Source organism: Eschrichtius robustus, chromosome 21, assembly GCF_028021215.1.
Source record: "Eschrichtius robustus isolate mEscRob2 chromosome 21, mEscRob2.pri, whole genome shotgun sequence".
NCBI lineage: Eukaryota > Metazoa > Chordata > Mammalia > Artiodactyla > Eschrichtiidae > Eschrichtius > Eschrichtius robustus.
Window position 1 is genome coordinate 33,953,094 of NC_090844.1, and position 23,132 is coordinate 33,976,225.

The following is a 23,132-nucleotide window of genomic DNA, read 5'->3' on the forward strand; positions in this document are numbered from 1 at the left end:
AATCATTTATAATTCTCTGATTTGCCTATTCAAGTTCCTTGCTCAGCTTCCAAATGAGTCATCTTAAAAACAACTGGACACGATTGCTTTTGGAAAATTTCAGTGTTGCAAGGTATTTCCCTACCACCACCAAAGCTTATCTTTACTAGACTCCAAATTCCAACCACCACTTCTTATGTCAGAAGGTATCTGTGATACCAGCCACATGATACAGTTTTATCTTCTCACTGTCTTTGTGGGTTGAACCACCATTACAGGAGATTAAGTATAACAGAAAAGGAAAAGGGAATGAGGGGCGTAAACGACAAATTCGTTCTGTGTTGTTGACGCCTGTATCTTACAGGGAGAACTCTGTGCAGCCTGAACGGGGATGGGATGCTGAGCTGGGCCGGCGGCTGCACCGGGAGCTCCTTGGGTTAGAGGGGTGCGGCTGTGGACGTGTCTCTTCAGTCCGGTGGTGTTCAGGGCGGCGGACGGAAACGATGGGGCTGGGGCATGAGGAGGTGCAAGGCAATGCTGCCGAGATGCTCCCCTAGTTAACTGCTTCGTTACTTACCTGATGAGGTTGGTTGTACTTAACGGCCTGAGTTAGATGGGAAGGAGATGGCTGTAGGTCGGTGCTTTTTCGTTCCTTGTGCTCTCCCTTTTAAGTGACGTGTTCTTACAGAGCTAAAGAGCCAAACTTTGTGTTGATCCAATAACCCAGACATGAACGTAGGGACATGAAGTTCAGCCTTTATTCCGCAGTTTTACTGACCTGTATTGCTGGCTGGGCTGTGTTCTGAGTACCCTCGTCATTATATTGTAGCAGAAAGGAAAGCACATTTCTTGAGCCTCTGTGCCAGGCCCTGTGCTGGTCACCTACGTGATGTAATCTGCTGGCCGCTCACACAAACAGCTTGGAGTGCAGTCGCCCGGGAGAGGAAGCCATGCCAGGGGTCCTGGGACAGAGGTCTTCCTTGTGGTTTCTCATGTGGAAATTCTCAGTACCAGCTCTTCTCTCCTGTAAAATGCACCTGGCAATTCCCCCCTCCGCTGCCGCCCCCGTCTCTCCAGTTTAGCCTTGTAACTCCTGTGGCCACTCATTTATTTGATCTTATTTAATTTGAAAAATTATCCATTCAGGACCCTGCTGGGATCCTCATTCTTGAGCCTTACCCTCAGGGTAGCTTATTTGCCCTTCAGTGCAGCCTGGGAGCAGAGAACCAACATTCCGGTTTAGACGCATCTGATGTCAGGTGGTTCTTTGATTTGGTGGCTCCATGCCTGGGAATTTGCCTTTAGGAAATCATCAGAGATGCACACACATTGATGTACAGGGTTTCTCACTGCAGTGTTCTTTATAACAGAGACACATTGATCACTGTTCAGATGGGGATGATGAAATGGATGGGGAATGATGGTGTGTCTGTCCATTACGTGGAATATTACTCAGCCATCAAAAATCACGTTTTTGAGGAGTAAGAATCACTGAGGATTGTTCACAATGTTACACAGAAAAAGCGAGGTAAAAAACTAATCTCAGTTTTATTTAAGAAAAACGTTTATGCAAATACAGGAGAAAATACTCCAGAATATTAATGTTCATTACCTCAGGAAGGTGGAATCATAACTAATTTTTATTTGTTTTATGCTTTACTACAATTTTTCTGGTTTTCTAAAGTGAATTTCTCATTTCTGTAACCAGGGGCAAGCTCTTCTAATCGATGTTATTGTGACAAAGGCAGAGGGCTCCTCGCGGCCCACAGCAGGCAGCGTGTCTGGCAGTGGTGAGTGCGTTCAGGGCTCGGCAGAGGACGCGCCCCCCAGTCGCAGGGTCCGCGAGGCTGGCCGTCAGCCAAGGCAAGAAACACCAGTGGTTCCTGCTTGCTCCCCTGGGGAAGGTCACCCAGACAGGGACACTGAGCAAAGTGTTGACGTTGCTCGTGATGAGAAGCTAATAGGCATGAGGTTTTTATTAGATTTTGTAAGAAGAGATGAAAGTTCACACACCGTATTTTAACTATTAATTCCCTCTGCAAGGGACTGTGCATCGCTAATCCAAAATCACAGTCTGAGCATCACTGCTCGGGGGCAGAGGGCAGTCAGTGTCCTGAAGCTTCATTCAGGTACTAAGTGTCTGTGCTTGCAAGCTCACTGCCAACTGGGCCAGGCTCAGGTTCTAGAACCTGGGACAGAAGGAGCCCTGAGAGAGCCGGGGCTGTCTGTGGGCCACCCCGCCGTGTTCTCTGCACGCACATGCACGTGGAGCCCCCCTTCCCTTTAAGCCCGCAGCTCTGTGTGCTCTTGGGTCAGTTCCCTCAGCCTCTTCCCCTTTAGAAACAGCACCCCTGTTCTTTTTTTTTTTTTTTTCCCCTAACATCTTTATTGGAGTATAATTGCTTTACAATGGTGTGTTAGTTTCTGCTTTATAACAAAGTGAATCAGTTATACATATACGTATATCCCCATATCTCCTCCCTCTTACATCTCCCTCCCTCCCACCCTCCCTATCCCACCCCTCTAGGTGGTCACAGAGCACCGAGCTGATCTCCCTGTGCTATGCGGCTGCTTCCCACTAGCTATCTATTTTACGTTTGGTAGTGTATATATGTCCATGCCACTCTCTCACTTTGTCACAGCTTACCCTTCCCCCCCATGCCCTCAAGTCCATTCTCTAGTAGGTCTGTGCCTTTATTCCCGTCTTGCCCCTAGGTTCTTCATGACTTTTTTTTTTTTTTTCCTTAGATTCCATATATATGTGTTAGCATACGGTATTTGTTTTTCTGACTTACTTCACTCTGTATGACAGACTCTAGGTCCATCCACCTCACTACAAATAACTCAATTTCGTTTCTGTTTATGGCTGAGTAATATTCCATTGTATATATGTGCCACATCTTCTTCATCCATTCACCTGTTGATGGACACTTAGGTTGCTTCCATGTCTGGGCTATTGTAAATAGTGCTGCAATGAACATTGTGGTACATGACTCTTTTTGAATTATGGTTTTCTCAGGGTATATGCCCAGTAGTGGGATTGCTGGGTCGTGTGGTAGTTCTATTTTTAGTTTTTTAAGGAACCTCCATACTGTTCTCCATAGTGGCTGTATCAATTTACATTCCCACCAACAGTGCAAGAGGGTTCCCTTTTCTCCACACCCTCTCCAGCATTTATTGTTTGTAGATTTTTTGATGATGGCCATTCTGACCAGTGTGAGATGATATCTCATTGTAGTTTTGATTTACATTTCTCTAATAATTAATGATGTTGAGTATTCTTTCATGTTTGTTGGCAATCTGTATATCTTCTTTGGAGAAATGTCTATTTAATTTGTATGGAAACACAAAAGACCCCGAATAGCTAAAGCAATCTTGAGAATGAAAAACGGAGCTGGAGGAATCAGGCTCCCTGACTTCAGACTATACTACCAAGCTACAGTAATCAAGACAGTGGTACTGGCACAAAAACAGAAATATAGATCAATGGAATAGGATAGAAAGCCCAGAGATAAACCCAGGCACATATGGTCACCTTATCTTTGATAAAGGAGGCAAGAATATACAGTGGAGAAAAGACAGCCTCTTCAATAAGTGGTGCTGGGAAAACTGGACAGGTACATGTAAAAGTATGAAATTAGAACACTCCCTAACACCATACACAAAAATAAACTCAAAATGGATTAAAGACCTAAATGTAAGGCCAGACACTATCAAACTCTTAGAGGAAAACATAGGCAGAACACTCTATAACAAAAATCACAGCAAGATCCTTTTTGACCCACCTCCTAGAGTAATGGAAATAAAAACAAAAATAAACAAGTGGGACCTAATGAAACTTAAAAGCTTTTGCACAGCAAAGGAAACCATAAACAAGACCAAAAGACAACCCTCAGAATGGGAGAAAATATTTGCAAATGAAGCAACTGACAAAGGCTTAATCTCCAAAATTTACAAGCAGCTCATGCAGCTCAATATCAAAAAAACAAACAACCCAGTCCAAAAATGGGCAGAAGACCACTGTTCTTTTGCCCTCCACTTAAACTTGACGTTCAGGTTCTGCCCTCAGCCTTGGTTATTCTCTAACTCGACACCCTGGGGGGTATGTTGGAGTGAGGAGCTTTTTCGAATGCCCCGGCCTGTCCTCCTCAGTGTAAGGGCAACAGCTCCCGTCTTCCCTCACTGGGGCTGTGAACAGACTGCGGGTCAGGACAAGGTGGCTTCGTCCTCACCACTGTGAAGGCTACTTGACACTAGCTCGGGGCGACAGTGACAGCAGTGCTGGGCCGGCCTGCCCAGCCTGGGTGGCACGGAGGAGGGGGGTGCCTGTGCTCCGACCGGGCATTCTCCCCAGTGCAGCAATCAGACGCACTCCCTCCCTCGGGAGTATAAAATATAAGGGCACAGAGAGGCCCTTATAGTGTGATGCTGACGGTGGCCCATCACACGGAGGAGACGTCCGGCATGTTCGCGCCTGCTGTGTGCGCTTTTACCCCTCCCTCCCCCGGAGAGATGGCCAGGCAAGCTCCCGGCTGGCGGTGAGAGGGGCGTGTGCTCCCTTCCTCGCCCTCGAGCTGCTTCTCATCCCTCACGGCCCACCGCGCCAGTCTTCCTTCCTGGACGGCTGAGCCTCTCCGGACCTTTCCTGCGAGCGGCCTGTCAGACGCATCTTCTCTGCTATTCTGCCGGCATCTAAAAGGCGCCATTTCCCAATGGAACCAGTGCTCTCACTGCCACTCTGCGCTGGGAGTCTTTGCCAAATTTCTGCCTCTTCCATGAAAGCGTTCCTTCCCCAGGCTCCTAGCCTCTAGAAACATTCCCCCCGGCGGCGGCAGTCACATCCTACGGCAGATTCCCTTTCCCGACTCCCCCTGAAGATGAGCTCCCAGAGACCAATCCTTCTGTCCTCTTACCCTTCTCTCCTCTTACCCTCTGTCCTCTGTCCTCTTACCGTCTGTCCTCTAACCTCCTGTGGCCAGGCCAGCACTTGGCACATGATGGGCGCACAGTGGTCATTTACTGAATGAAGAAAGTGAGCCGTCAGGCGGGTGGGCCTGGTTTGGAGTTTCTGCATCCGGATTGAGGTCCTCCTTTGGCAGGTACTCATAGTTATCTGTGGCCATCAAAGGAGCACAGATAATTCCTGACATTTCTAGCAACTCTTTGAATTATGACATAATGAACATTCCATGAGGTGACTTCACTGCTGCAATTTAAAAACTTCTGGAAAGAGGGCCATGACTGCAATCACATCTGACCCCACTGGGTGCCGCTGTTGTCGCTGCCCATGGAAGATGGTGGCCCGGGGGTGGGGTCCCTGCCTTCTGCCCTGGAGGTCAGTCTGTCTCCTTCCTTTTGCCCTCCTCCCTCCCTTCCCCAACACCTCCCAACTCAAAGTTTGGAATCTACATTTCGGGTTTGGCTTAACCTCTGAATTTCAGGCCCTGGGGAACAGGCAGCAAATCCATCCTGCTCTGGCTCTGTTCATGGTCTCATTTTGTTCCAGGCATTGGAGATTGAGAGCAGTTGCTCACCCTTATTGAGTCTGAAATTCCCTACTTAAAATCAGATTTAATTCCTCGTGTTTCTTTATAAAAACAGAATAACCCTCTCACCCTTTTCCTGGGCTTCCTTTCCAAGGTCTTAATCGTGTTCCTTCTCTGACCCTTCCTCTCTTGCCCATGGCACCGTCCTTTATCTAGAGACCACATTTGTGGACACGGTCTGACAGCCGCTGAACAGGAGCAGACGGAGATCCAGTCAGGCCTGGGGCTGCTCCGTCCTGTTACCGTTGGGCTGCCTGAACTTTTTCCTCATCCCGTGCCTCAGTTTCCCCAGTGGCTGGCCAGCTCCAGGTTTCAAAGGCCAATGTTTCAAAAGGAATGGCGGTGGGGTGACGGAGTGTAGGTGATTTTTTTTCTTAATATGTTTCAGGGGCGTTTCATTGTCTTTTCAGTAATAAAGGATGATGCGCTGTAAAGGTATTTAGGAAGGTGACAGTCCGAGAACAGAGTTACATCCCCTCGTGAGAGCTTAACCACATTCCGCCGGCGTCCCCACGCCTGCAGAGAAGCCATTCTCCCCGTTCTTTAGCCTCTAGTTTTGCCTCGCTCAGCTAACCGCGGTTAATCCACTCCTTTTCTTCATCACCTAATTCAGTGCTGCCCTTCGAGCGCTCCTGTGGGAAATCATCCTTGAAAAGTGGAAGGAGAACAGGCTCCTGTTTACGGAGCCCTACTGTGGGCCAGGCCCGGAGCGGCCCCTCTCCTGCCACTGTCCCAGGGACCCTCACAGCCCGTGTGGTCCCATTGCCCCGTGAGGAACGTGCGCCCCGGTGCCCCCGGGAGAACCGGGAGGCAGTGGGCGGGGCGGCCTGCACACAGCCTCCTGTGAGGCCCCCGCAGACCCTGTGTAATCTCCCTCAGGCGCCCTTTTCCTGTCTCCCTCTGTACCTGAATAAACTCGCTGATGCCACAGATCTTTACACTTCACCATTTTCTGAGGGATGAGATGGTTTTAAATCTCTACTGTGCAGCTTATTCTGAGGAGACAGGGAGATTTATTCTTTAAATTATCTTCTAGAAAATGAACAAATGTGTTTACGTATTTGCTCAGGAGGCCAGTTCATTTGGAAAAGCAGATAATGAAGTACAAGAACCTTGTCCTGGAGCTCGAGCTCCTTCCGCAGCCTGTGCTGCATGCAGGCTCTGCCCCAAGGGGAGGCCGTGTCCCCAGGTGCTCCTGAGCTGCACGCCGCTGTCTCTGCACAGCGCATCTGGTGACAGAGTCACAGTAAGGTGCCAGGGATGCGGGAGGGTCCCTTGTCCGAGGAGTGTTTGCATTTTTAGAGGAAGAGGCTGATTAACTCAAAGGAAAGACTATAGGGCATCCCCTCCCCTGGGGGGGGGGGGTGGGAATCCCTCCTCTGCCCTCATCCCAGTCATGTAACAGGCAGGGAGGGGCAGTGGGGAAGGCTTGTCTCTGCACACAGCTTAGTCATTGCCTAGTCTCAGTGTTGTGGTCAGAAAAGATGCTTGATATGATTTCAATTTTTTTAAATTTACTGTGAATTGATTTGTGGCCTAGCATGTGATCTATCCTGGAGATTTGTTACATGCGCACTTGAAAATGGTATGTATTCTGCTGCTTTGGGATAGAATGTTTTATAAACAGCAATGGACTGGCCTGAAGGCCAGTGTTTCTGGACTGATTTTCCCTCTGGATGATCTCTCCATTGACGTCAGTTAGGTGTTCAAGTTCCCTGCGAATATTGTGTTACTGTCAGTTCTTCCCTTTATGTTTGTTAATATTTGCACTATGGATTTAGGTGTGCCTATGTTGGGTGCATATATACTTACAATTGTTATATCTTCTTGGATTGACCTTGGATTAATCCCTTGATCGTTATGTAATGTCCTTGTCTTCTCTTAAAGTCTTTGTTTCCATTTGTATGGAGTATCTTTCTCCATCCTTTCACTTTAAGTCTATGTGTCTAGATCTTGAATGATTCTCTTGTAGACAATCACTGAGGGCCCAGTGTGGGTGTGACCTCTGTCCCACTTCATATCCAGGGCCTCTGCCACCCTGGCTGCGGGGCTGAGACAGCAGCCTTTCTCCCAGGACACAGCTTGCAAACTGACACTGTGTCGTGCTGTTATTTTTCTTACAAAGTTTAGGAGGAAAGAGAACTTCTTGAATGCATGGTTTTAACAAAAGCAGGGACATGAAAGGCTTAAAATGCTATTTAAAAATCAGGGTGGGCAGGTTTCTTTGTGGAGAAGAACTGTTTACACCTGGCCAGCTCTCCTCACCTCTTACCTTCCCGGCTCCAGAAGGAGATGGACTCCTGCTGCAGAGACTGGAGGATTTTCCTTCTGAAGCTCCTGATGCTCCACGGAGCTGGGTTCTTGAGCTGCTCGAGCAAGAAAGGAGATAGGACGTGCGTTCCCGCTGGGTCCTCAGCTCTGGACGTGTGAGCTGCGGCCCCAACTCCCCTGAGTCTGGCTGACTTAAGAGCGAAGCGGCAAGACCGAGCAGAGTGTGACGGTCCCTTTAACAAAGGTCCCATGGGGGACCAGCCCTCCTGGCAGACATCTCATCACCGAAGGCTCAGTGTGTGTGAACGCACGGCAATTTCGGGATGCCGGGCTGTGCGGGCCATGCTTTCCTTTTCTCCCTCACGTGTATTTTCTACACAAACATGTACTAGTAGTAAAATAAGAGAAAAAAGGTATTTGAAAAATAGAAATAAACAAATTATAGCTTGTATTTTTGTGGAAACTCAATAAGAAACATTATATAGGTATTTAGAAAAAGACTTCAGAGGCAAACTTTTGAGGGGCATGTTTTTATTATAAATTTAATATGGTTGATTAATGAAAAATCACAATGAAGTACCGAGAAAATGTTTGTCAATATAAAAGTTTTAGCAGCATTTCCACAGTTTCAGGCTCTAGCATTAGTCACACTTCCTCCCGCTATCGAAAAAGAAGACGCCGGTGGGGCTCCAGCAGAACATGGCGCTGCTCCACCTAGTGAAGGCCTCAAGGAAACCCTCAAGTCCAGTGTACTAACAGCTCAGCCCTCCCCGGTCCTGAGCTTCCAGGATGTCAAAGCACTTGCCTCCGTGTCTGAGGTTAGAGGTCCATCCTTCAGGCTGCAGGGGAGGAGGGGGCGGAAATTTAAACTGGACTTGATATGTAGTGTCGATCACGCGTCCTCGCCGCCGTACCTTCTCTACACTGACAACAATGAAGGGCCAAGATCTGGCACGGGGCAGCGGTGGCAGCGTGGTGGCGGGGAAGGGGACCGGAAGTGGGACGTGCATGTGCTGGGGGCTGGTGCCTCACCATACACCCTGCCCCAGGGCAGGTCAGAGCATGGCGGTCCTGCCGCATCCCAGGCTAATGGTAGGATTAGTGAGAAGGGGAGACAAACAGTATGAAAATATAATACTGGCAAACTATTCCCCTGCTTCTTTGGTACTTTCCAAACTTCTCTGATCAAAAAAGGATAAGGGAAGCACACCATTAAAAAATTACAGTTTTAAGTATTTACAGAAGCAATTATGATATATTACATAATCAATACACAGTATATGAACAAATTCTTCAGTGAAAGCACTTGTGAACTCCTGTTCCAGTATTCAATAGCACACTGACACACGTACACCTTCCCAAATGGGTATCATCCATCCTGTATCTCACTTACGTTACAGGATATTAAATGGGAAAAAAATACCATTTTCCAATCTACACTTTCCTTTTCAAAGGTTCTTAAAATTCGCCACTGAAATCAGTATGTACAAAGATTTGTTGAATATCGAATTCTAGGCAAGTGTCTCCACTCCCATTTCGAGTATGTCTGAAATAGCACTACTTATTATTCTATGTATACCATATATATTTAATATATAAGTAACCGCACCATGTTATATCACCACGATACCAGTTTAGTGCACATGATTATGTACAGTAGTCAAGTTAGCTCTGGAGGACGACTCTACACCTAGGTGGGCAGGGTGGTTTGGAACATCACAGAGGGTCGTGGAGGCGCTGGCGGGAGACAGCACGCAGCGCCCACACGCAGCCCGGCCCATCCCTTGTTTACCGGCTGGAAGAGGACCGGTCACACGAACGGAAGGATCCCGTACACGAGCAGAGCCATGACAGCAGCACTGAACAGCCCCGCTACGGGCACAGTCACGAACCAGGCCACAAAGATGTTCCGGAAGAGGCGCCAGTCCACGGCCTTCCGCGAGCGAATCCAGCCCACGGCCACCACCGAACCCACCTGGAGGGGCACAGGCGTTTCAGAGTCAAACCAGAGGCGAGACACAGTCTACACACTCGACCGATGTTAAATGGCTCATCTCAGAAATCAACTACATCACAGGATTCCCAATTCTTCCCCCTAAATTGGGTAAAAGCTTTTTAAAATACTTTTTAGATTTTAGGTACAATTATTTTAGGATTATTCCATTCAGAATATGGTTCTGATGCACTTTTCCACCTGTATTCTGCTCTATTTGAGTGGAAACATAGCCAACCAAATGTTTTCTATTGCCCCTGCACTTTATCAACTAGCAATGACCGCCCTCATTTTAAAGATTCCCCAGGCAGGATACTGCTTATTACAGTACGTGAGCCTGCTATAAGTACACAAGGAAAAGGCAATAAAGTATCCTTCTCCTGGAATAACAGCATCATAAAATGTTGGAGCTGGAGACCTCTGCAAATATCTAATCCATCTAATCCCCGTGGCTCAGTTTGCAGAGAATAAAACATTTCCAGAGGGTTCGGGGCATGAGGAGATTTGTAAATCACGGCAGGTTGACAACTAGAACTGAGGCCTCTTGATCTTAAACTGGTTTTCTCCACTATCTCCAACTGCCTTGCAGTCCTTGTACTTTAGCTGATTAAAAAATTAATTAACTAAATGGAGCATAAATATAATTGGATCTAAACTGTCAATCATGCCTCACAAAATGATAGAGATACTTGAAAATCAGAACATTAACCTGGATTAAGATATTCTTCTGCACACTCGCAGTTCATTTTGTGATTTGCTGAAAATGTACAAGGGAAAGACCCACAACTTTAAGTATCTAAAAATGGAAATCATGAGAAAGTACAAAGCCTGTAGCATCTCACACCTCACTCAGGCTCTGGTGAAGCTCAGAGACAGGCCCTTGACGGTGCCCTTGGCCCCTGAAGATCTCCAGGAAACAGGCTTCGTCTCTACTGACCCACAAATACTTCAGAGTCAGAAGGGGCCAATGAGGTTCAAAGAGCAACTGGGGTCTATTCTGGGGTCAACAGAAAAAATAAAATCCAACACTTTACTTGTTGATGGAAGCAAACTGGAACACCAAAACCAGCAGCATATTTAAAGGCAGTTAATCTGACATTTTGACAGCCCAAGCTGTGATTAACCAGCGATTCCATAGATGTCCAGGTAGCAACGAACAACCCATCGAAGGGGCATCAAAACAATCATTCTATGTAAACCCCTTGTCTATAACCAGTGTACTGCACGAACCTGATCATCCTGCCTAGCTGTTCCTAGCACACGCCAGACAATCGAGACTTCTCTACTGCAAAAGGACTAGCTAGGTTCTGCTGGTCCTCGAATATGGTCAGATCCACTAACACTAGTTTCCGAGATTAGACTCTCCTTGTTACCATCCCTCCAGGGCCTGTCCCTCTTCAGCGCACTTCAGCTCGGCTCACACACAGAGAACATGCTCAAGTTTCAAGGTTATCTACGCCCTCTTCCTCTGTTAAAACATTTTTCTTAAAAAAGCATAAAAGTAATATAATCATATTATAGCAAGTTTTGTAATAGGAGTGGACAATTACCCCCTACTAGCGGGTTACCCCAAAACACCACTATTGTCATGTTTATATATCCCTTTCTACTATTGTTTACAAATATACCTTTATTTGTAAACAACAGGGTACACTTCTATTTCCTTTCTTTAAGAAAATAAGCATCTTCCCATAGTGCTCACAGCCTTCATGAGTATCATGTAAAATGGTACACCCTTTAGGTGGATGTACCTTAATTTATTTAAACATTTCCAATTTGCCTCTAATTTTTCCCTATTAGAAATAATTTCATGATTAATATATTCATTCATATAGCTTATATTTAGGCTTTAAAAAATAATATTCCCTGAAATGGATTATTAGTTACAGGGGGCATTTTAAAAATATCTTGAAATAATGTGGAAACTTAGAGAAAATCTGCAAGAACTCTCATACACCCCTTACGCAAATTCACCAATTTTTAATATTTTGCCACAATCATGAAGAAACATTTTAATACCACTGAAATATCCTGTTCCTCACCAACTGCCCGCCCACGCCTCCCCCCAACTTCTGCTAAAGATTTAGCAATCCAATCTTTACTACAGGGGTTGCAAAGTGGTGATTTACCAACTCCTTTCCCATGTTATCAGATGGAATGTTACTTTGAGAAAGAACTCTTTCCTTTCCTAATGCATTTTAGGATCTTGATACCTACGGCCAAATCAGTTGTAAATGTACAAGGGCATCCATAATCTGTGAATTTCAGCACACTATAACAATCCTGTAAATTGTTCTCCTTTTGCTAATCAATCAACAAAACGTGTTACTGTTGCTTTTATTTGCATATCTTTAATTACTACTAAGGCTGAACTTTATTTATATATCCAATTTTACTCCCTCTAGTCTTTAGATATAAAAATTGTCCCTTCCATAAAGATGCAAAACATGACACCAAAATATAAAACATGGGAGACGGGGGAGGAGTAAAAAAACGTAGAGCTCTTAGAATGTGTTGGAACTTCAATGACTATCAGTTTAAAACAAGTAGATACAGGTTGATGTATATGAACTACACGATAACCACAAATCAAAAACTTATAACAGATACACAAAAAGCAAGGAGAAAGGAAACTCAAGCATAACACTAAGGAAAATCATCAAACTATAAGGGAAGAGGCTAAAAGAGGAAGAAAAGAACAAAAGAACTACAAAAACAACCAGAAAACAAATAAAATGGCAATAAGTACATACCTATCAATGATCACTTTAAACATAAATGGACTAAATGCTTCAATCAAAGACACAGGACGGCTGAATAGATTAAAAAAACAAGACCCATCTATATGCTGCCTACAAGAGACTCACTTTAGAGCTAAAGACACCCATAGACTGAAACTGAAGGGATGAAAAAAGGTATTCCATGCAAATGGAAATGAAAAGAAAGCTGGGGTAGCAATACTCATATCAGACAAAATAGACTTTAAAACACAGTCTATAACAAAAGATAACAAAGGGCATTATATAATGATAAGAAGGTCAATCCAAGAAGAGGATATAACATTTAGAGACATATATGTACCTAACATAGGAACACTTAAATATATAAAGCAAATATTAACAGACATAAAGGGAGAAACTGACAATAATACAATAACAGTGGGGGACTTTAATTCCCCACTTACATCAATGGATAGATTGATCATCCAGACAAAAAATCAGAAAGGAAACACTGGTCTTAAATGACACATTAGATCAGATGATCATCTATAGAACATTCCATCCAAAACCTGCAGTATATACATTCTTTTCAAGTGCACGTGGAACTTTCTCCAGGATGGATCACACAAAACTAGTCTCAATAAATTTAAGAAGATTAAAATTATATCAAGCATCTTTTTCAACCACAACAGTATGAAACTAGAAATCAATGACAGGAAAAAAAAATGGAAAAAACACTAAACAACAAAAGACTAAACAACCTGCTACTGAAAAACCAATGGGTCAATGAAGAAAGCAAAGAGGAAATAAAAAGATACCTTGACAGATAAATGAAAGTGAAAACACAACTGTCCAAAATCTGTGGAATGCAGCAAAAGTAGTTCTAAGAGGGAAGTTTATAGTGATACAGGCTTACCTCAAGAAACAAGAAAAATCTCAAATAAACAACCTAACTTTCCATCTAAAGGAATTAGAAAAGGAGGAACAAAGCCCAAAGTAGCAGAAAGAAGGAATAATAAAGATCAGAGAGGGAATAAATAAAGACCAAAAAAAAAAAAAAAAATAGAAAAGATCAGTGAAACCAGAGCTGTTTTTCTTCAAAAAAACAAAAAAAAAAAAACAAAAAAAAACCCCTGACAAACCTTTATCCAGACTCATGATAAAAAGAGAGAGGGCACAAATAAACAAAATTAGAAATGAAAGAGAAGTTGCAACCAATATCAAACAAGCATAAGAGACAACTACAAACAGTTATATGCCAACAAATTGGACAACTTAGGAGAAATGGATAAATTCCCAGGCACGTACAATCTTCTAAGACTGAGTCAGGAATAAAAGATCTGAACAGACCAATAACTAGTATTGAAACCGAATCCGTAATCAAAAAACTCCCAATAAACAGAAGTCCAGGACCAGATGGCTTGACAGAGGAATTCTACCAAACATTTAAACAATTAATACCTATCCTTCTCAAACTATTCCAAAAATTGAAGAGGAGAGAACACTTCCAAAACTGTTTTATGAGGCCAGTATTACCCTGATATCAAAACCAGACAAAGATGCTACAAAAAAGGAAAATTACAGGACAATATCCTTGATAAATACAGATGCAAAACTCAACAAAACATTAGCAAACTGAATTCAACAATACATAAAAAATATAATACACCATGATCAAGTGGGATTTATTCCTGGGATGCAAGGATAGTTTAATGTCCACAAATCAATCAACAGGATACACCTCATTAACAAAATGAAGGATAAAAATCACATGATCACCTCAACAGATGCAGAAAAAGCATTTAACAAAATTCCACATCCTTTTACGATAAAAAAATCTCAACAAAGTTGGTATGGAGGGAACATATCTCAACATAATAAAGGCCATTTATGATAAACCCACAGCTAACATCATACTCAATGGTGAAAAACTGAAAGCTTTTCCTCTAAGATCAGGAACAAGACAAGGATGTCCACTCTCATTACTTCTATTTAACATCGTATTGGAAATCCCAGCCACAGCAATCAAATAAAAAGAGAGAGAAATAAAAGGCATCCAATTGGAAAGGAAGAATTAAAACTGTCACTGTTTGCAGATGACATGATCCTATATTAGAAAACCCTAAGGACTTCACCAAAAAACTGTCAGAACTAATAAATGAGTTCAGTAAAGCTGCAAGCTACAAGAGTAATATAAAGAAATCTGTTGGATTTCCATACACTAATAATGAACTATCAGAAAGAGAAACCAAGAAAACAATCCCATTTATAGTCAAACCAAAAAGGATAAAATACCTGTGAGTAAATTTAACCAAGCAGGTGAAAGACCTGTACTCTGAACACTAGAAGACACTGATGAAGGAAACTGGAGACAACACAAATAAATGGAAAGATATCTTGTGTTCATGGGCTGGAAGAATAATATTGTTAAAATGTCAACACTACCCAAAGCAATCTACAGATTTAATGCAAAGCCTATCAAAATACCCATGACATTTTTCACAGAACTAGAACAAACAGTCCTAAAATTTGTGTGGAACCACGAAAGACCCTGGATAGCCAAAGCAATCTTGAGAAAAGAGAACGAAGCTGGAGGTATCATGCTCCTTGACTTCAGACTACACCATAAAGCTACAGTAATCAAAACAGTATGTTACTGCACAAGAACAGACAAACAGTTCAATGGAACAGAATAGAGAGCCCAGAAATAAACTCACGCACTTATGGTCAACTAATCTAAGACAAAGGAGGCAAGAATATACAATGGGGAAAAAAACAATCTCTTCAATAAGTGGTGCTTGGAAAACTGGACAGCTGCATGTAAAATAATGAAATTAGAACATCTTCTCACACCATATACAAAAACTCAAAATGGGTTAAAGACCTAAATGCAAGACCTGATGCCATAAAACTCCTAGAAGAAAACAAAGGCAGTACGGTCTTTGACATTGGTCTTAGCAGTATTATTTTGGATATGTCTCCTCAGGCAAGGGAAACAAAAGCAAAAATAAACAAACAGGACCTAATCAAACTAAAAAGCTTTTTCACAGTGAAGGAAACCATCAACAAAATGAAAAGGCAACCTACTTAATGGGAGAAGATATTTGCAAATGATATGTCCAATAAGGAGGGAATATCCAAATATATAAACAATTCATACAACTCAATATAAAAAAAGAAACAACCCAATTAAAAAATGGGCAGAGGACCTAAATAGGTGTTTTTTCAAAAAGACGTATAGATGGCCAGCAGGCACATGAAAAGCTGCTCGACGTCACTAATTATCAGGGAAGTGCAAATCAAAACCACAATGAGACATCACCTCACACCTGTCAGAATGGCTATCATCAAAAAAACCACAAATAACAAATGTTGGCAAGGATGTGGAGAAAAGGGAATCCTGGTACCCTGTTGGTGGAAATGTAAACTGATGCAGCCACTATGGAAACCAGCATGGCAGTTCCTTAAAAAATTGGAAATAGAACTACTATATAATCCAGCAATTCCACTCATGGGTATTTCTCTGAAGAAAATGAAAACACTAACTTGAAAAGGTACGTGCACCCAATATTCACAGCAACATTATTTACATACAAGAGCCAAGATATGGAAGCAACCTAAGTGTCCATCAACAGATGAATGGATAAAGGAGAAGTACTGTGGCACAAGGGAATATTACTCAGCCATAAAAAGGAATGAAACGCTGCCATGTGCAACAACATGGATGAATCTGGAGGGTGTTATGCTAAGTGACATAAGTCAGAGAGACACAAATACTGTCTATGTTTTTACTTATATGTGGAATCTAAAAAATAAAACAAATAAATATAACAAAACAGAAAGAGACTCACAGAATCGGAGAACAAACTAGTGGTTACCAGAAGGGACAGGGGTAGGGAGAAGGGTAAGATAGATGAAGGGGATTAAAAGGTACAAACCACTAGGTATAAAATAAATAAGTTATAAGGGTGTAATATACAGCACAGGGAATATAATCAGTATTTTATAATAACTTTGTATGGAGTATCATGTATAAAAATATCAAATTACTATGTTGTACACATGGAACTACTATATTGTAAGTCAACTATAATTCAACTTAATAAACGCCAGCTAAAATAACATCATGATAACATAAGAAAAGTCTCTTCATGTATTTTGCCCATTTACATATTGGAATCTAAATGTGTCTCTTATTTGTTTATGTGGTGTTTAAATAAATATTAACTCTGATATTTAATGCAAATACTTTCTCAATCCAGTATTTTGCTTTCACTTTTAAGTTTCTAATTTCATGCAATATAATATGCTACGCTTTTCTTCTGTGATTTATCTTTAGCTTGAATATTTAATTCTCATTTATTTTAAATTTTCTAAAATAAAATTCTATTTTATTCTAAATTTTAAAATAGTTTAAAAACATCAAGGCATCAGATATATGTTCAGGTATTTTGAGAACTGTGGGTCTACTTTTATTTTTCTAGGGTGATAGCCAGTTACTCAACTTCACTTATTGGTTAAAATTTTCCTGCCCCAAACTACATGCTCATATATACTAGGTTCTATCTCTGGTCTATCTAATTTTTTATACAAGTATCTAATTTTTTATTATTGTGGTAAAATATATAATGCAAAATTTATCATTTTAACAATTTTTAAGTGTACAATTAAGTGGCATATAGATCCTCATTGTTTGGCAGCCATCACCACCATTTATCTGCAGAACTTTTTGTCATCCCAAACTGAAACTCTCTGCCCATCAGCCCTCCTTCCCCGCCCCACCCTCCTGCCTCCTGTTTCCTTATAACAGACTTCCTATGTGGTGCAGCTACTCCCTCTTCATCGCTTTTCTTTGTAGATCATTTTGTATTCTTGCTAATTTAACCCACCGAATTAACTTTAGCCTTATTTCGGAAAGTTATGAGAAAAATTTGGTTGGGCTAGTGTTTGAGGACTTTCCCACCCAACGACACAGTGTGTCTCACATTCAGGTTTTCTTTTACCTCTGAGCAAAGCTTTGTGCCTCTTTCATGTACATCATTCACTTTACTAGGGTTTCCAAATGTCTCTTTGGCATGTATTTCAACAGATGACCGTACGTTGTTTCCTAATGGATCGCTGAGCCGTGTGATATTGAAGATGTCTGTAAACACCTATTTGTTGAGCCCTGTGAGGGGCCAGCCCTGCATAGGCACCAGCCCTGCCCTGTTCAGAGCCTGCATTCTGATAATCCAGAAGATCAATGTGGTCCTGCTGAAATGTTCCTTCATGATATTGTTGATGTCATTTACTAGCATCTTAAAGTTTTAAAATCAACATTCATATGTAAACACAGCTTTCATTGTTTGTGATGTTTTTAATCAGGTTTCGGTATTACGGTTATTCAGTATATGTTTTACAGACCAAACTGGAGAGTTTCCTGTTTTATTTTGTTTTTTTCTCCTATATTATGGAAAGTTCATATAATGTGAGAATTATCTATTCTTTTAAGATGGAAAAGATTAGCCAGTGAATCCATCTACAACTGGAGTCAGCAGTGTCCTCCTTTTTGCCTTTTCAGGTGAGAAGAATTGTATTTGGAGAACTTCCTTAATTTCTTCCTATTGCTCTGGTCAGGTTTTCCACTTTTTTTCTACTTTTTGTGTCACATCTATTTGTCACGTATATTTTTGCAAAAAATAATTCATTTTACAGAGGTTTTCAAATCCTTAGCATACAGCTATATGGTTTTATATTTACTAATTCTCTCCCAAATCTGTTATGATGACTTTCTCCTTTCTAACTTAATTGCCCTCCCTTCCTTTTCTAAGAATTTGATGTTATTTTATTAGTAAACACTTTCCTCTCCCCTTTTCCTTCACTAGTTGTGTTTTTAAATTTATTTTGCTTTTATATCCTTCTTGCTGTTTCCTGAGAATTTTTGTTGTTCTGAACTTTTTATAAAATACTAATTGGAATGTTTGGTTCTTTTATTTTCCCTTTGCTCCATTAAAGCATGTAAATATATGAATTTTTATCTGAGCATAAGTTTGCTATGTATACACACACGGACACACAATTATTTTTTTTCTCTTTTCCAAGAAAGCTATAATTTTTAAACTCCTTGATTCAACTGTTACTTAAAAAGAGCATTTAAAAATGTCCAAGGGGATACTTCCTTTTTTCAACATGTATTTTTAGTTTAATTTATTTGGGATTAGAGATTCTGTAGAATACCTGTTCTTATTTTATAAATTTAGTTGTGATTTTTATCGTGGTCTTCTGAATTTATGACAAATTTTTATAAACGTTTCATGATACTTGACAAGAAGGCATAAAAATTTGGTATGTATTTATTAATTATACTGCTATAAATCTATTCAAATCCTTTATATTCCTAAGTACTTCTGTCTTCTTCATTTGGCACAGACTTGGACACATTAATTTCTGAGTTCTAACAGCTTTTGCCTTATGTTTTTAGTTGTTATGTTATTTGGATCACAAGGGGCCCAGGGTCCCATGTCTTCACTACTGATGAGGTCTTTTGTTGATATAAGGTGGTATTCTTTGCTGCGTTCCCACTTGCCTCTTAATAAGTCGAGTGTGTTTCCAGATTAAGTCCATCACCAGGCAGTAACAGCAACAGGACTACTGAGAAGTAGAGGAACCAGATAGCATCGATATTACGAGTCATCTAAGGTAGCCCTTTCATCTTCCAGATCAGAAACTGAAACCTAGAGGCTAGTGGTCCTATTTGTACTTATTTTTTTAATTGAAGTATAATTGATTTACAATGTTGTATTAGTTTCAGGTGTACAGTAAAATTATTCAGCCATATATATATATTTTCAGATTCTTTTCCATTATAGGTTATTACAAGATATTGAGTATAGTTCCCTGCGCTATACAGTAAGTCCTCGTTGTTCATCTATTTTACATATAGCAGTGTGTATCTGTTTATCCCATACCCCTAATTTATCCCTCTTCCTCTGTTACCCCTTTGGTAACCGTAAGTTTGTTTTTTATGTCTGTGAGTCTGTTCCTGATTTGTAAATGAGATCATTTGTATCATTTTTTAGATTCCACATATAAGTGATATCATATGATATTTGTCTTTCTCTGTCTGACTTACTTCACTGAGTATGATCATTTCTAGGTCCATCCATGTTGCTGCAAACGGCATGATTTCATTCTTTTTTTATAAGCCTTTCACATTTAGCGGTGCTTGTTTACAGACACACTGGTTGGAGTTTTCAGGCTGTGTGTAAATGGAGAGCCCATCGCTGTCTTGGTCACTGCGGTACGCTTGGTGCCCAGAGTGGGAACAAACAAGCTTTACTTGAATGACAGGAATCTATGAACCTAGGAAAATCTGCAAGTCGCTTTTGCTTTGTTGAAGTTGTTGGTGGGTATATTTGTATACAGGGGGCCCATTGCAGATATTTTAGAATTCCTCCAGGTACTGGGCAGCCCTGGGTTACGAGGCCTGGGTTCCAGCCCCGGCCCACCCTGGGGGTCCTTGGGTAACTCCCTGAAACTTGCGGGGCCTGTTTCCTCTTCCTTCATCTTTAAGGTTCCTTGTGGCTCCAACAGGCCAGGACTAGACAAGGAGTTCCCTCTCCCACTGAGTTCTAGAGCACATGACAGTGGTTAATATCATCCGAAATTGACTTGAAGGCAATTGAATCGCTTCCACCACCTTATAGAAGAAAAAAGAACTGATACAACCGTGTCTTACGATTCCATAGAAATGATTTCTGCCTACGTCTGTCCCCCTGTCAACTCCTGGGCCCCTGGGCCTACAAACATGGTTCGTGGACGCGCAACCTCAATGCAAAACCCACCGTGGAAACAACGAGAGAACCAGGCCATGTGGAAGGAGGGCGAGCTCCCGCCGGGCACGCGTGGAGCGGCCAGGTCTGCGGGACGGGAGGCGACCCGAACCGCTGCCGGCGGGAAGGGCCGGGAAGGGCCGTCTGAGAAGGCAAACGCCCCCGGGAGACCCCGCCGTGACTCTTCCACCGACCGCGTGCCGAGCGCTGCCCCAGCTCCCCTCGGCCCCGGGTGACCGGGCAGGACGCGCGGGCGCCGGCCTACCTTGCAGTGCGTGGTGCTGACGGGCAGCCCGACGTTGGAGGCGGTGACCACGGTGAACGCCGAGGCCAGCTCGATGGTGAAGCCGCTGCGGAGGAGACAGGGGACGCGTCACGGGCGCCGCCGGTGGCTCGCCGGCCCCGGGTGCCCAGGCCTCACCAGGACGCTCCTTGGGTGGACCGCGCCCCAGGGCATCAGCAGAACCAGGGACGGCGGCATGGCGGCAACGTGGCACCAACGCTTGGCGTGAGGCTGCTTGCGGCCCTAAGGAGCCTCGTTTTCCCGGTATGTTTTCAAAAACCACACCCTGTAGGAGCTGGGTCAGAAATTCCTGCTGAGCCGAAGACGGTGAATTGTCACGTCTAAAGTGGCGCAGGGAAAACGCTCTCATTTTTAAAACATGTACGTATCATAAAGGAGTGAATTTTTTCTCAGATCACTAATTTTTCTTCAAATCAATCTTATAAGAGAATCTTTCATTAAAATGACTTTCAAGGGGGAAAAGATCTCTTACAATAGGTAGTTTCAAGTTTTAGTTGTATTTGGAAAGTTCTCCTGTGAATTTGTTATTTAACCAATAGCCCTAAAGCAGTGGTCCCCAACCTTTTTGGCACCAGGGTCCGGTTTGGTGCAAGACAGTTTTTCCACAGGGGGATGGTTCAGGCGGTGATGAGAGCGACGGGGGGGGGGGGGGGGGGGGGGGATGGTTCAGGCGGTAATGCGAGCGAGGGGGGGGATGGTTCAGGCGGCAATGCGAGCGAGGGGGGGAATGGTTCAGGCGGTATTGCGAGCCAGGGGGAGCGATGGGGAGCGGCATATGAAGCTTCAGTGGTTGGCTCGCCCTCATCTGCCGCTCACCTCTTGCTGTGTGGCCTGGTCCCTAACAGGCCGCGGACCGCTGCCGGTCTGCGGACCAGGGGTTGGGAACCCCTGCTCTAGAGGATACACACTAGAAGGACCATAGGAAACCATGTGGGAGTCTCCAAACCCCACCCCCAGGGCATGGGCACCCCTCCTGCCGGCTTAGCCCAGGTAGCAAAGGATGTAGAGTAAACCTTGAAGGGCAGCAGGGGACAGCTGCTTCCAGCCAGCAGGTGGAGCTGGTGAGTGGAGGATTTTCGGGAAAGGCAGGCCCAAGAACCCTTCTCTCCCTCCCCACCTCTCTCTGGACCTCAGGCGGGGTAAGGGCAGTGGGAGTGTGGGAGGGGAACGGGGTGTGGGCGTGGCTGCAGGTGGATTCGCTTTTTCTCTTTCCATCCCGCCCACTCCCGCCCTCACCTCCATGCCACCGTGGACGGGGGCTGAGCAGTGCATGAGGGTGACGGGTGAGGATGGCGCATGGGAACCCCCCTGCAGACCCGGCTGTGCAGAGAGCCACGCTGGGACGTCCAGACACGCCCACTCCGCGCCGCCCCGGCGGCTTACCTGGATGGCGTGATGGGGGTGAGGTCCTTCCCCATGGTCTGGATCACTCTTCTCCCCCAAACCCAGAGGCCTGTACAAATTCCAACCCCTCCGTAAAACAGCAGCCAGACGGGAGTCACTGCTTCTTGTAGGACCGCACCTTGTTCATAAATCAGCCACAGAGCTACCAGGGGACCAATGGCATTACTGGGAGGAAAAAAGAGGTTAATTGTACAAACATTGTACATGCATACAGATAATGCTGTACATGACATGCAGGGACTTCTTGAGAACAGCCCGTCTGTCGCATTTGTGGCTTGCCTATGTAATCTACAGGTGATAAAAATGATTTAGTAACTTTTTTCGTTGTGGTTTAAAAAAACAGAAAGTTTACCATCTTGACTATTGTTAAGTGTACAGTTCAGTAGTGTGAAGGCTATTCACACTGTTGTGACACAGGCCTCCAGAACTTTGCATCGTGGAAATCTGAAACTCTGTACTCATTAAATAAGAATTCCCTTTGCCCCTGCCCCACCCCCGGTAACAACCGTTTAACTTCGTCTCTGAGTTGGAGTAGCTCTGCGAGGTTTCTCCGTAAGTGCAAGCATACGGTATTTGTCTTTTTGTGGCTAGTTTATTTCACTTAGCATAATGCCTTCAAGATTCATCCATGTTGTAGCATATAACAGAATTTCCGTCCTTTTTAAGGTGGAATATTCCACTGTGTGTGTGTGTGTGTGTGTGCGTATACATACACACACACACACACACACCCCCCATATCTTGTTTAGCCATTCATCTGTTGATGGACACTGGGGTTGCCTCCACGTCTTGGCTATTGTGAATAGTGCTGCTGTGAACATGGGTGTGAAAATGTCTCTTTGAGACCCTGCTTTCCATTCTTTTGGGTATATGCCCAGTAGTGGGATTGCTGGGTCATATGGTATTTCTATTTTTAATTTTTTGAGGAATCTTCAGACTGTTTTCCACAGTGGTTACACCATTTTACATTCCCACCAACAGTGCACAAGAGTTCCAAGTTCTCACATCCTTGCCAACACTTTTGTTTTTAGAGTAGCCATCTTAATGGTTGTGTGATTTGTTAATTTTTTTTTTTTTTAATGGCTGTGTTGGGTCTTCATTGCT

The 23,132-nt window shown here is 43.3% G+C and overlaps 1 protein-coding gene across 12 annotated transcripts in view; it reads right to left on the reverse strand.

Annotated features, from left to right (window-relative positions):
* Nucleotides 1-8,310: 8,310 nt before the first annotated feature.
* SLC20A2 (solute carrier family 20 member 2) overlaps nt 8,311-23,132 on the reverse strand; it is a 108,264-nt gene continuing 93,442 nt past the window's right edge. For all 12 annotated transcript variants that reach the window (XM_068532371.1, XM_068532372.1, XM_068532368.1 and 9 more), the window contains 3 exons: nt 22,008-22,193; nt 20,586-20,670; nt 8,311-9,771 (listed from right to left, as the gene is read on the reverse strand). In XM_068532371.1, coding sequence (XP_068388472.1) covers nt 9,607-9,771; nt 20,586-20,670; nt 22,008-22,193 — 436 coding nt within the window. In that variant the 3' untranslated portion in view covers nt 8,311-9,606. The remainder of the gene's footprint in view (nt 9,772-20,585; nt 20,671-22,007; nt 22,194-23,132) is intronic.